Source organism: Ischnura elegans, chromosome 4 (genome assembly GCF_921293095.1).
Source record: "Ischnura elegans chromosome 4, ioIscEleg1.1, whole genome shotgun sequence".
NCBI lineage: Eukaryota > Metazoa > Arthropoda > Insecta > Odonata > Coenagrionidae > Ischnura > Ischnura elegans.
This window is the reverse complement of record NC_060249.1, coordinates 113,868,239-113,882,650: the sequence shown is the minus strand read 5'-3', so window position 1 is coordinate 113,882,650 and position 14,412 is coordinate 113,868,239. Positions and strand designations below refer to the sequence as shown.

At 35.9% G+C, this 14,412-nt stretch overlaps 1 protein-coding gene across 4 annotated transcripts in view; it reads right to left on the bottom strand.

Moving 5' to 3' along the window:
• Positions 1–1,762: 1,762 nt before the first annotated feature.
• Positions 1,763–14,412, bottom strand: part of LOC124157905 (DNA-binding protein P3A2-like) — a 48,654-nt gene continuing 36,004 nt past the window's right edge. For 3 of the 4 annotated variants that reach the window (XM_046532982.1, XM_046532981.1, XM_046532983.1), the window contains exons 9-12: positions 11,527–11,710; positions 9,858–9,973; positions 6,333–6,533; positions 1,763–3,004 (exon numbers count right to left, since the gene is read on the bottom strand). In XM_046532982.1, coding sequence (XP_046388938.1) covers positions 6,345–6,533; positions 9,858–9,973; positions 11,527–11,710 — 489 coding nt within the window. In that variant the 3' untranslated portion in view covers positions 1,763–3,004; positions 6,333–6,344. Of the gene's footprint in view, positions 3,005–6,332; positions 6,560–9,857; positions 9,974–11,526; positions 11,711–14,412 lie in introns of those variants that run through there. The other variant, XM_046532984.1, reaches the window with a different exon arrangement.

Here is a 14,412-nt window from a genome sequence, read left to right as displayed (position 1 = left end):
GTTAAAAAAAATGCGTTTGAATATAGTCCCCCCTTTACTTTTACCACAGGCATTTTTGGAAAAAAAGGGAGGATTATATTCAGGCATATACAGTAAGTTGTGCTTTCCATCCAAAAGAAAGCACAAATTTACCCGGGGCATAGAGAATTTCGAAAAATTGAAGAAAAAAATTGGCAGTTAAAATAGTCATCATTGAAGCAAATATATGCACACACTATCATGTTTTTCTACTGAAATGCAAGGATTCACACCTGACTGATGTTAAACTTTCACAGGAGGAATTATAAAAATGGTGAATTCATATCATGGTAATAGGGTGGTTTCCTATTTTTTTAATTGCCTAATTCAAAAGATTATTCCTTCTGGAGTACGTACGTATTTCACGCTTTTAGATTTTTAAATGACGATATCTATTTTTTGCGATTGAATGAAAAGTTAAAAATTTTCAAGCAAGCGAAAATGCAACGGCTAACATAAGTATGAATGCTGGAAAAAGCCCATGTGACATTATTCTGGTTCCAGCTGCCACCGTGTGAGGCCACCTTAGTGCGAGGCTATGAGCACTGATACTATGCAGGCTGCTAGCAGGTAGCGCTTGACTTTAATAAGAATTATTAATACCCTATCAAATGAAGAAAATTTTCTTACCATAGGCAATTTTAATAGGTGATTATTAAGACATGTTTCCCTGAGCTCTGTGCCTCATGCATGCATTGGTAATCTCAGATAATGTAAAACTCCTCACAACTCGTATAGCATCTGGGTCCCCGTGACGTCACGTGGAGTGGCATCACATGGTTACCAATCTGACCTTTTTCAAACGAGGTTGAAATTGATCATTAATATTTGTCTAAACTGGGATTTCTAAAACCAAATAATTTGTATATTATGAATACACTAATGGTGTGTAACGAGTCGCAATCAATGCCTTTCGTTTTCTTTGATGAAGGAAACTACCCTATTATCAACTGAGGTCACAATAAATCAACTCCTTATGACTTTTATGCATGGTGTTGAAATTGCCTTTCAAATTGACATCACATTCCAAGCAAGTGCATGGAGAATACTCCCTTCAAGGTATTTCAATAACGGAAGGCCATACGGAAGCGAGGAACTAAGTGGGACTATAGATAAGAGCAATGAAAACTAGGCAAGCTAACCTTAAAATCTTACTGTTCCAAACCTAACTTCTGAGTGAGTCTTGAGAGTAAAATCACAAGGGGATGGCAGAAGTGGTATTAAAAATACTCATTACGCCATGAGCCAAAATTTGGAATCAACTCAAGGATGTACGGTTAATAAGAAATTCAGCCCTAAGTATTAGTCAAAAAACTTGCAAGTTGAAAAAATAAATCAAAATGGAGATGTACCTTCAAATTGTAAGAGACCACTGGAAAAATGGGTGCTTATTATGAGACTCAATGCTGGTATTAAAGAATTGAACGTCATCCAGCCACAAATCAACCTGATTTGCAATTAAAATGAATATAGGACAGGGCTAAACTTCATGTTATATAGCATCATTCTGAGGACAATGACAGCTCAACAGAGTTAGTGGGGAGAAAACCAATAAAATATATGGACAGTAGAAGAGTAAATAAGGAAATCATAAGTGAGAGACTTACTATGCTGTGTAAGCCCCACTACTGAAGGCATCATTAAACTAGTTAAATGGGAATGTGCAGGGATTACACAGAAGAAGATTCGACAACCACAAGAAAATAAATAAAATCAAATTAGCAAATCAACCAAGTAACAGATGTTTCAAAAAAACAATAATTCATTTATTAGCATCAATTAAAGACACTTAAAAAAATAACGTGAAAATTTGGATTACCCGTTATTTCTCAGTATGTATGTATTTGTGTTGGCTCTTCCCATCAATAATCAGGTAATTGAAAATCCACCATGCACGTAAAAATTATATCTAGAAGAAGATGCACCTTCAATCGAATATAAAAGGAAAGAAAATCGAAGCCCTCAAGAGAGATGTGACATTAGACATTAAAAATTAACTTCGATGTTCAAACTCCCACCAGAAAATTATAAATACAAAAAATAACAATGAAGGAAGTTCATCAGGCTCGGTCCAACTGGATAAAGGGCAATAGCATATATTGGAGGTTATGAAGAAAAATTTTGTAACAACAAATTTATCTTCAGTCACTTTTCATTTTTAGCATACAAATTGAGTTCTCACGAACAACACTGTATATCAGTGCATGGTGAAAGTTTTAAAATCATAAATTGTACTTTAACTGATCTTGGCAACAAACAGTAAGCCAGTCAGTCAGTCCATGGTTAATTATTTCTCTTGATTCTTTTCGTTTCTGCTAAAAGCAGTTACAAAAATTGACTAGTCTAATACTTACGGAAATATTCAACATAATTTACAGAAACATACTCAATCTTACCCTCACTGACACACGGGAATTCATGACATCCAACAAAATAAAATACATCACAACATCACAAAAATATTAAAAAGCCGATTTTTTTTATAATGTAGGAATTACATTTCCGGCACGAGACAACAGGGAAAAAACATTAAGACCCAACAATTTGACATTCAAATGGTAACTAACTACAACAATACACTCCACTTTGGCACGAAATTCCATAGACACTTCCAAAAAAAATTGTGCAAGTTTCATCTTTTGATATCCACGCACACACAATGTTACTCTACCAACATTAAATAAATTGTTTTTTTTTTTGGTTGCTACTCCCATGACAGAGGACACCTGAGAATATTGGAGTACAATGGGGTAAAGTTGAAGTTTTGAAGCATTCTCTTAACATTATTAATAATGACATAACACTATCGACTGAAATATGATTGCACATTCACTCCACTTCCCTGTTTGGTATACACTTGGTGCCCGCACAATTGGGGAAGGGTCGCTGATAATTGGCACACAGCCTTCTGTTCCACCACAGTTTTAGTCAAGGGCAGTAAAAAAAAAAACACTCGAGCCCCTCAAAAAGTGATCCTTGAAAACACCTGAAAAAATAAGTGAAAGGCGTAAAAAGCAAATGTTTTTTATCCACATGGCGATTTGAGAGGGTGGGACCACATCACATTCATTCTCATGAGGTCTGCAGAAATGAAGAAATTCAGGGAATACAATGTAGAAACTGACTCCAACCAACAGTATTCAGTAGGATTTGACAGAACAATATGATGATAACTTGGGAATGCAAAAACAAACATACAGTTCTCTCAGGGTATCCACACTAGTATAGCATTCAAAATCCCTGACGATTCCCTTACACATTCCATCATCATATTCCCTGATTTTTTCATATCCTCCTTTTGACCATTACCTTAAATTTTTGAAGAGTATATAAAATACAAACTTCTTTAAAAAAATATTGAATACCACAAACAAACAGAAAATTATGCAGTAACTTGCAAACTAAACATCAGTCATATAAAAGTCAATTTGTACATGGAGAGGGATTTAAATTGACACATCAAACAGTCTTCACGAAAAATATAAAAAATGGTAATGATATCATTTGCTAACTGAATACCAGACAAAAAGGAGTTTGTTAACTCCAAATATCTACAGGCAAATATACCACATTCTTCTGTATCAAAGACCCAAATGCTAAGCCATCCAAAAGCAAGTTGGTTCTTTAGATATGTCCACATTGACAAATTTTCCATGATGCTACATATAGATTCCCTGATTTGGAACAACCATGACTGGTGATGATGACAGAAAACCATTTTTCTACACTTGCTTAGGAGTCTTACTAGGTTTGCTTAAGTATGAACGGAAGAATACAGTTGACATTATAGTGAGAACATCAGGATGTCCCAAATGGGCTACTCTCATAAAATGAAAAAGGTAATTCTTTTTTATGTATAGATAAGTAACTTTAAGTTATTAACGTATGCAAAATATGACTTCATAATTCTCAACATTCTTGTTAATACAGAGCTTCAACGTTCACAAAAATTACTAAATTCTTTTGCGCTACAAGAATGGTGTGTCAAAAACAGTTGTGAATAGTTTGAAAGTTTTTACGGTGTGTGTATTGCACAATGGCTGACTCCGATTTCGTAAAGACGCATTCTGGAAACATTCTGAAGGTAGACTTAATTCATTGTCGCTTATTTCTCCTCCAGTAATGAAGATTTCTGATGCGGAGTTGAGAAGCCACAAAATTGAAATGTAAGATAAATTAAATCAACAATCTCGTTCGCTAGTAATCTTCAGCCTGGTTTGTATCTCGTTTAACTACTATCATTTACTCATTGCTTTAATGTGTACTTGGTGCAATATTGGGATATGCGAAGTTAACGCTATGGAGAAATACAAAGGATCATAATTGACGCCGCTTTACTTAGCATTCCTAAGGTCTGGAAGGGAGACATACGGTGATTCAGCAGTTGGATAGGTTCAACTGTTAATAAATTGGAGCGTTTGCACTGTTGGGGCTATGGTGACACCAGGAAATAAAGTGAGAACAATAATCTCATGCTGTGGAAATCACCACAGATGAGAAGGATGAAAAAGAAATAAGCACTATTTGTCAATACTGTGCTGCATCTTCCAGGATGCATACATTCTTTAAACCTGTCAATTATTCAGGATAAATATTTCACATGAGTACTGATGAAATTAACATATAATGCTATAAAAAAATATATTGTTCTGAGAAATACATGGGATTTTCTAAAACTGGGACAAGTAGTCTAATGGCACCACGTAAGCATTTTGCTTACTGGACTCTGACGTCACGCTCAGCCAACATGGCGATGGGTCGTTTGGAGCGCAAGATTACAAAAAAAAATTTCAAAGTGGAATTTTACGAATAATACGCAGGTTAGAGAAAAACTTCTTTCACTGTAATTTTCAGAATGAAGGATTTTTTTTATCGCATAATCATCCAATTTCAGTGAAATTCCCACTGCAAACCATCTCCTAAAGCAGGGGTTCCCAAACTTTTTTGTACCACGCCCCCCGCTACACATATCAGCTTTCCATTTTGCAATACCCTATTTCCACGGTGCCGTACATACCAACTCCTACTTGTACAAGTACTTGTACTCGTACAAGTATGTGCCTACTTGATACGGTGAGTAGGTAGATTTTTTTGTTCACTGTTGAATGCAGTAACGCAGAATGGAAAGATTCAATAATTGTACCTACGTATGATGAAAATTAAAACAAGTATTACATGAAAAACGAATATAATTACTGATACAAAATTTAACATTGTAACACAGATACATTTTAAATTTAAGGAAGGTGAAACACGGGGACGGGGACGGTTTTGGAGTCGGGACAAGGGAAGGGGACGGTTTTGAGAACCTTTAACTCTTGTGTGTTTTGTAGTTTTAAAAACTGTTACCTCCTTTGATAAAGTTTACAACTTTATTGAAACTTTACAAAAACAATTATGAAAACTTAGAAAGTCTTTATTTCAAAGATCTGAGGAAATTATTTTTGTAATTTTTTTATTTATTTTATTTGGGTGTCACGGCCCCCCTGGACTTTCTCCACGCCCCCCAGTTTGGGAACCCCTGTCCTAAAGGAACCCCACGAGGTGAATTTCACTCCAGAGTTGCAGTACCGAGTGAAGAAAATGACACATCTGGGGGGAGTAGGAAATTTAAAAAATTGTAAACAGGAAGGAAACGATCACTAACGACCACCTTTACCCTTTCCAATCTCCCCACCTAAACATTCCTACCCCTTGCATTCCTTTCCCTCACTTCCACTTCATCCCCCTCCCAGCCAACCATTACCACCACCAGACTTGGTACATAACCACATACATAAATATGTTTTGCACCACTGCTCTTGAAAATGATACAGTGAATCAAAACTAGTCGATGATTTAAGGTTAAGTTGAAGAAAACAAAGTTTGCTATATTTCATTTATAAACAAGGGTCAAAAGGAATTTAGGAATATTCTCTCACCCCCCTTCCTCAGAGATGCATCAAATCTGTCTAGACTTTACGAAAGCTCACACCCCCACCTTTCAAACCCATGCGCAGCCTCTGAAACAATTAAAACCTTGATATTCAATGCTGTGTTCTTTTTAAATCGCTGCAAATTAAGTTGATCAATTAGAAGTAACAAGGTTAAGAATCAACAAGGGGCCAGGTTAATTATTCTTACTAATTACTAATAACAGGGTAAGCAAGTAAAGACATTTTTTTCTATTACATTACGTTGTTTATGGTCGGGACTTTGCCATCACTTCGATATCGAGATGTTTATGAAATAAAGAGGTTCAACAGGTTGAGGAATAACTGCAATGGGAAAATAAATCTATTAGAAGAAAAAAATAAAAGAAAAAGGATACACACCATTTAACACTTTCAGTCTCCAAGCACTTCCGACACTTCGTCTTTGACTTCTACTGTGGCTGCTCTGGCGGCTGCAGCTGCAGATGCAAGGAGTGTAGACGCATCCTTTATCGACAGCACTTGTAGTACTTGCTGCTGGTCACCAACAACCACAGCACCACCAGCACCTGTCCCCTCACCTGGACCACCTACGGCTATCACCTGGGGAGCAACAAATAAAGGTTTTCCTACCAATCCATTACAAGTTGAAAAAAAATCTGTTCCATTCCACAGATGACTGATCACTCACTCTGACTTTTCCAAGCAACAAGAACCATTTCACTTAAATCGTTACTGAATGGGGGTGGATTTTCATAATTTTTAGAAATTATTCGATCATTCAAAGGATCTTTGAGAATGCATGTTTCAATATTTCAAAAATAAATTTGAACTTAGAAATCCAATAACTTCAGAAATACTGAAGTCTGTGGCAGAAAGGCGAACCCAAATGAAAATGGAATTCACAGATAAGCAATTGTTTGTGCAACATTCTTTTAGGTTTTCCCACCACATGGCACTGTGAAGGGCCATTCACCTTTTTTTATAGGATCAATCAATCAATCAATCAATCGTGACTGCTGAAACTTCAGAGACTGAGTTGGTTTTGATCCCGATTGATGCTATGGAGCAAACTTGCTGCATAGCATCAATCTTGGATGCTTATTCTCATTATCAATAAAATATAATGAGGTAATTTTTCTCATGACAATCCTCCAAAATGATAGATTTACACAATGGCATAAATGTCAGTGCAATGTTACAGATAGGAAAATAATGCAGAAAAAGATTACAGACTCCCATGAAGAATTAACTTTGATAAATACAAACTTCATTTATTTTTAAAAGACACAAAAAAGCAGAACATTGACCATTTCATGAAACTGGTGTGTTTTCAATGAGTAAAAATTCTATGAAATTTAAGTTATAACTAAAATCAACCTTTAACAGATGAAACCTAAAACAACAGTAGAATTAAACATTTAAGATATTACAAAAAAGCTATTGTCAGAGCTCAAAACATTTAACTGAAATCCTACTTTATTGAGATTTAGAAATAAAACAGACTATTATTGAACAGTTTCAAAATTTACTGACATTTTTTTATGGCTCATAAGCAAGTGAATACCATTTTGGGGAGAAAATATACCCAAAGATTTAATACACACCTTTTCCACAACTCAATTACAATGTAAAAATATATCATAGAAATTTATTCATTTCAAAGCTGTAAATGAAAGGCGAAAGAAAGAAGGGATGTATCACAAAAATAATAGTATGTACACAAGTAAGTAACGAAAACCTAATCTAGGGATTTATTTGGAGGGCTAACTACTCAGTTCCTCCATACTGCTTTTATATGTTGCAAAAAGTAGAGAAAACTATCGAGTGAAGAATAAATTACTGGAATCTTTCATGAATCATTATATAATCCTGATTGCCAACGGTATCCCTAGCACCTCCATGCTTGTATTAGGAGGAGCAGACAAAAATTATCGCCATTTTTGCAAATGTAAGACACTATTTTTGAGTCACACTGAGTCGATAGATTTCCTTTCTTAACTGCGCTTTGTAGAGTTGGATGTGTTACCTGCTCTTCTCGGAAGATAAACAGCATATCATGCATTTCATTTTTAACCAATTTTAGTTGCAAATGAGGGGTGCTGTTCTCATGCAAGCAAAGCCAAGCTCCTGGGTATTTTTGTGCAAACCAAATCGATTAACCCTTTCGCGCCGGACCTTCGTTGAGGGATATTCTTCCTCAATACGAATCTCTTAAAAGTTTTCTTTACTCCCCTGCATGAAGCTTTTTCGCGTCGACCGAAGGCAGTGGTTCCCTCTCTAACCACTTTTGGACCCAACTCAGTGGGGCGCCGATCCCTTTCCTCGGCCTCTGTCCCAGACCCTCGAATGATTAAAAGCCCCTTCCGAGGACGAGTCCGCGGTCAACTGGCTAAAATATTAGTGCAAAATATATGCAAATATTTGTTGTTCGCATCGATTTTTTACATTCAAAATGAATTTTGTGTTTTTTTACTGAGCGTGCAGAAATTTTAAACGAAGTTCTAACGTTGATACAGACGGATTTAGTATATTTACTAGTCGGTCTATAACTCCGTTGATATTCACGTTAGAATTTTGTTTGAAATTTCCATGTGGTCAGCAAAAAAAGAAGAATTCATTTATAGCAATACATATCAAAAGTAAGCAACAAATATATTTTTGGAAAACACCCTGCAAATATCAGTAGTTGACCGCGTGGAGTGGATAAGAAAGGGTCGACCTGAGCGGCCGAAGAAGGGACTGGGCTCGCGCTATGGCGGATCATGAGGGGCGACCGCGTCCGTGGGTCTATTGTGTCTACCACGGTCACCTTTTTCGGCCTGTGCCGCACAGGCGCGGCTTCGTTGCTTAGGTTAGGAAAATTAACGCCGCACAGGTGTGGCATGCGTTGTTAATGGAAGAAAATCCTCACTGCACAGGTGTGGCATTCGGCGTGAAAGGGTTAATTGCTTCGAGTTCTTATTGACTGGTGGATCCTCAGACATGGGTGAGATTCCCGTGAACCCTATGTTGGTGGGAAAAATGACTTGCGACAGACATCAAACAGGCCAAGTTATGCAAATATTTGTTATTGCAAGCAGTTACAAGCAATACTTGCCCCACGATTATTTTGTCAAGAAGTCTTTGTATTCCTCCTGAATAAAAACGAATTGTGCCTTCATGTTTTCATATCTAACGTCACATGTTTACTATTATGTTGCCTAAACTGCGTTGACTGTTCAATATCCAAGTGAGCCTTTCCAATATATTTCCTGCCTAGAGTGCTAAAATTGTTGCTGCCATTGAATACATTTCCCTTTTTCTTCAAGAGGTACACATTCTTCCAACAAACAGGTGAAACCACAATTGAACACTTGTAACAAAATTTAAAAACATATTTTGATAGAATTGATATATTTTAACATAGCCTTACTTTTCGCCCGAGAAGCTAAAGAGCATAGGGGCCTGCCGCACTTTAAGAGGATTAAGACATAACTTGTTTTACTTTAAGAAGAAAGTGGACATGGGCACAAACAATGTAGAAAATATTTATTTAGCTTCTTCAAAATACAGGTTCAACTTTTTTATTCAAAGTTCAACATGAACCCAAAATGGGCCGTACACTATAGAAAAGGGAAATTGACTAAAGGCCATATTCATAGATGGGTTCCACCCACAAATGTTTATACGATACACAGGGTAGCTCCATGATTGCAAACTGACAGACCATATAGTCAGGTGGATGGTACGTTGGATTGACACAAATAATGTTGATTGATGTAGTCTACATTGAATGAGTCGAAGCAAAACTGATTTCCATAAGAATGAGTGACTATTTTTATTTTCAATGATGATGATCTTTAAGTAAAACATTAATCTTAACTCACCATTTGTGTGTTTCAAGTTTTCACAAACATCATTCAAAAAGGGGGAAAAAATTCTCACCTGCATTGTTGCACCATCTCCCTGCGAATGAATCTGCTGTATGTTGGCTACAACAGTCTGGTACATAGAAGGAGTCACAGGAACAGTTATCATCCCAGAAACAGACACTGGATATCCTATTAGATAAAAATGAAATTAAAAACAAATTAATGCAGTGAAAAATAAATATTTTGCAGGGGTAAAAAAAATTTTAATTTATACAAAGGAAGATACTAGCTAAGTGACCTTCCATGCTTTATCAGGGTACGCAAATAGATAATTCAGTTTCAATGATTAATAAAATGTTACAACTAAGTGGATTAATTATGTACGTTACAATTCGCGTGAATTCACATTTTGATCAATGAAAATATTTTTCATGTTTAAGGTATAAAAATAAATAGTAAACCCAAAGGGGGGAAAATTTAATATTAAATTCAAAACAGGTTGCTGTAAATGAATAAGTTTTTTACATAAATTAGAGAGGAAGTTTCTCTTTTACTTCACAGAGACTATTAAATAAGACTGAAATTAAATGTTGCGATTAGATAATGACTGAATTTGGCATTGATACAGGGCTATTCCACTGTATCAAGGTATTTCAACAGACCTTACAAGAGACCTAGAGCAATACCAAAGGTATCTATCAACAATGCGTTTTAAAAGGCAATAATAGCACTTGTAAGACGGCAAGAAATAATTAGTTTCCTAGCCTAATTAGTACTTTTGGATCAATGCAAAAAAAATTTTAATATTTAATAGCCATAGAAATAAGTTGCGCAAGCTACTGAGGACAATAGGAACCTGACTTACAGTTCATTATAGATACTTCCTAACACACAAATAGCACAGAATTTTCTTGAAATTAAAACACCACACTGCACACAACTTTATTTTACCATAACAAGCTACCATATACCCAGAACGCCCGATAAATGATGCTTTATACCAGAATGGCTCTAACTGTTCGCTACAAACAGATATTTTCAAATCTTCTTCTTACTGAGCAAGATCAAAATCAACAGTCCATCAAAATGAACAATTTAACTCTTTGCTAGTTTCCACGGTATCCAGCATTTTAAATCTAACAGTCCAATCATAATGTCTATGCCAAGTATTCAAACAGGCCACAATCCCTGAAATCCAAACCAAATCTTAAGATATTTCCTAACATGCTTAGTACATAAGGAACTTAAGAAAGTTTTCCATTTACCAGAATTTTGAATACAACTATTTTTATTCCTTAAATTTCACCGCTTTCAAGAGATACCTTTAAGACATCGGCAGGAGATGAGTCATTCTCAAGTGATCATAATTTATACCTGGTTTCAAGAGATGAATGGCCAAATTGGGCTAAACATTTTTCCATTATACTATTCATATTATCATACAAACTTCTACTACAATAAAGGGGACGAAAGAAGCATTCATATTTTCTTAAAAAGGCAAGGAAAGAGAATGAACTCCGCACGTGCCACCTAAGAATTTGACGTTGGCATGGATAAATGGCTACAGGAGCTTATGTCAACAACAGTATGGGATCACGGATTTTTTCAAGACTTATTTCCCTTACTTAATTACTAGTAGCCACACTAATTCATAAAAATTAACCAGAAATAAACTTTGAAATAAAACATGTTTAAAATAGAATAGTGAAATAAGTAAAATCTGATGAGGAAGAATATCTTACCATGTCCGTCTTCACCCGTGAGGATAATTTGACCATCTTGACCTAGTGTTGCCTCCGTTACATTATTAAGATCAACAGCAACCCCGGTCGTTCCATCCCCACCACCTCCAGCAGCTGCGGCCACCTCAGCTAGCGTCTGCACTGCATGGACCGTTGGAGTACCATCACTTTGAGATGTGTGGATCTGGATCAAGACAGAAAATTGGCAATTATTTAAACATTATCATACAATTATTTTATGCTGAGGCCATGGATAAAATCCACAGAATATTTTGGATGGGCACATAGAATATAAATTGACTGAATATAAATATATAGAATATAAATTAAACACATGACTGTGAAATGTCTTCAGCTTGGGGTTGGTAGTCAACAAGTCAGGCTCGATCAAAAACTGAACTATGAATCATTAATGGACAGGGTGTATCACACAAGCCTAAGTTAATTTGAGTTACTTGAAGTGAATCAAAATAGAAAAACAAAGCTGTGTGAAAATTTAAAATTTACCTCAGTATACATAAGCTGAAATTATTTATAGAAAAATTTTTACTGCCTTGAAAAGGAGAAGTGTCATATAATGAAAAATAATGTTTCTGACAAGTTAATCGTCAATGAAAGGCTATCTGATGGAGATTACATGGTAAATTTTGTGACATTTCCTAAATATGTACCAGTTCTGAGCCTCTGTATTCTCAGAAATTGGGCAAGCCTACAAACTTGAATTGTTTACAGTTTGAGCTGGCTAAGTGAGAACAACAAAGGGTTTGAGTACTGTATTGGACAGCATATAAGATGCACCTTTTTTGCCCAAAATAATAGCTAAAAAAAATCCCGTGTCTTACATATGAAGGTTCGACATAAATAAAAAAATGCTGACTCCATTATATCATAGAGTAAGTATATATAGAGGGCTCACCACACATACAAAATTCTTATACATTTTTGGTGTAGTTCTGGAACAATTAATCAGATGCCTAGGAACAATTTTTTGTGATTTTTTGAATTTTCTCGTTCCACAAGTCTAAAAATATATTCTGAAGCAGAAAGGGTCACTATGTTTAGTGTAGACAATAGTTATTCGATTTTGTTTATAACAATTATTGTACAAAATATTTCCTCGAATCTCAGCTAGTAACTTGACTTTTCCGAGTTTATATTCCTAATCCATTTGCCGGCAGACTATTCTTAGCACTAAGTTGAAACTTGCAGGAAATGTTTATTGTACATTTTTTCCATACTGGTAAACTTTAATTTGTTCATAACTCAGTTTCAACATTTTTATGTGTGTTTATATATCTTTCGGACGAAAAATCTGGAATTTTGCAGGGTACAAATCAACCGGCTGCTAACTTTTGTATCTTACGATATAGGTCCACATATGCTGCGTATGAAATTTGGATAAAACTATAAATTTATTTTTGGTGAAAGAATTGTAACTTTATCTCGATTAAAAGGGGAGTTGTGAATTTTTAATGGCCGCACCTTCTCAGGATTGCCTTACTGGCCTGAGTCTGCGCTGAAAGCTCCCACCTCCAAAGGAGATCGCAGTTAAGTGACATTAAATTGTATTTATTTATTATATTAAATAGGGATGGATGGATCCAGGATTTTTTTTTTTGGACCCAAACCCGGATCCAATACTTAATTTTCGGTGTAGAATCTCCGGATATTTTCGGATCCAAATACATTTTCAACTGTCTGCTATACAACAAAGTAATTATTCAAGTTTCTTCTGGGTGCATATATACTTTAAAAGGAATGCTATTAAGATTTACATACACACTTTAACATTTTTAGGGATTAAAAATAATTTTTTAAGCTTTCAAGTAATTTTTTTAAAAACACTGATGTCTTTATAAGTGCAGGATCTTAACTCTTACGCTTGCGTTTGGAAATGAAAATAGGTTTTTACAGTTTGGATAAACCATTGACTGAATTTTAATTTTCCTCACATTTCCCCCAAATTTTGTCACTTTCTCATCGCGTACCTGTATTCCACCCAGAAATGAGTTGTGGTGAGGTGGATTTTTCACTTCCTCGCAATAGTTGCACGCCACAGTGCACGCACATGGTTCTCTTTATGTCAATAAAAATGATTCTACACAATAAAAAACATTTTTTTCGGCATATCATTTAATTAAAATGCAACTGTGCAATCTCCAACACAATTAACAATGTTTAGAACAACATTAACGGCACATGCAACAAGTTGCGGCAATGGAACGAGATGTCCGCTCAATGAGAGGAAGAAGCAGAGAAGAGGGTGAGAAGCAGAAGCACGTAAAGGACAGGTGGAGGGGAAGTAGCCTGCTCCTTCTATCTTTCAAGCAATGAGGCTGCGAATGAGGGAGTCAAGGTGGAACATGTCAGATCTTGCTATTTGGTGATGTCGTTGCCATCAAAGCGAAGCAAGGCGAGCTATGTGATATGGCGTTTCCAGGCCGCATCTTCTTGTTTAACAGTGCTGATGCCATGCCTGTTTCTTTGAACATTTTGCTGTTTGGATTATGTTGAATATTGGTATACTCTTTATGTAACTAAAAGACTTTGCTTCAATCAGTTAGAACTTAAAAAAACCTAAATAATGCTGGAAATGCAACGCATTTGGTCTCATTCTTTTTTGAATCTCGTCATTCGCCGTCTTTCATCCAATTGTCGAAAACTATCAAGACATCTTCGGGTCCAGTAAGTCGCTCACCTAGCATTTGTTCTCCAGAACGGAGAATTGAAGCAGATACGATTAAAAAGGTCAGAGGGTGAGATGGGGTAGGGATGAAACACATTTTCATTGTTCTCAAGTAACTTAATATTTTCCTTCGAAGATAATGATTTATGGACTTCGTGGTCTCGGAAAGGAAAAAAGAATATTAGAGGCATGGGCTGATG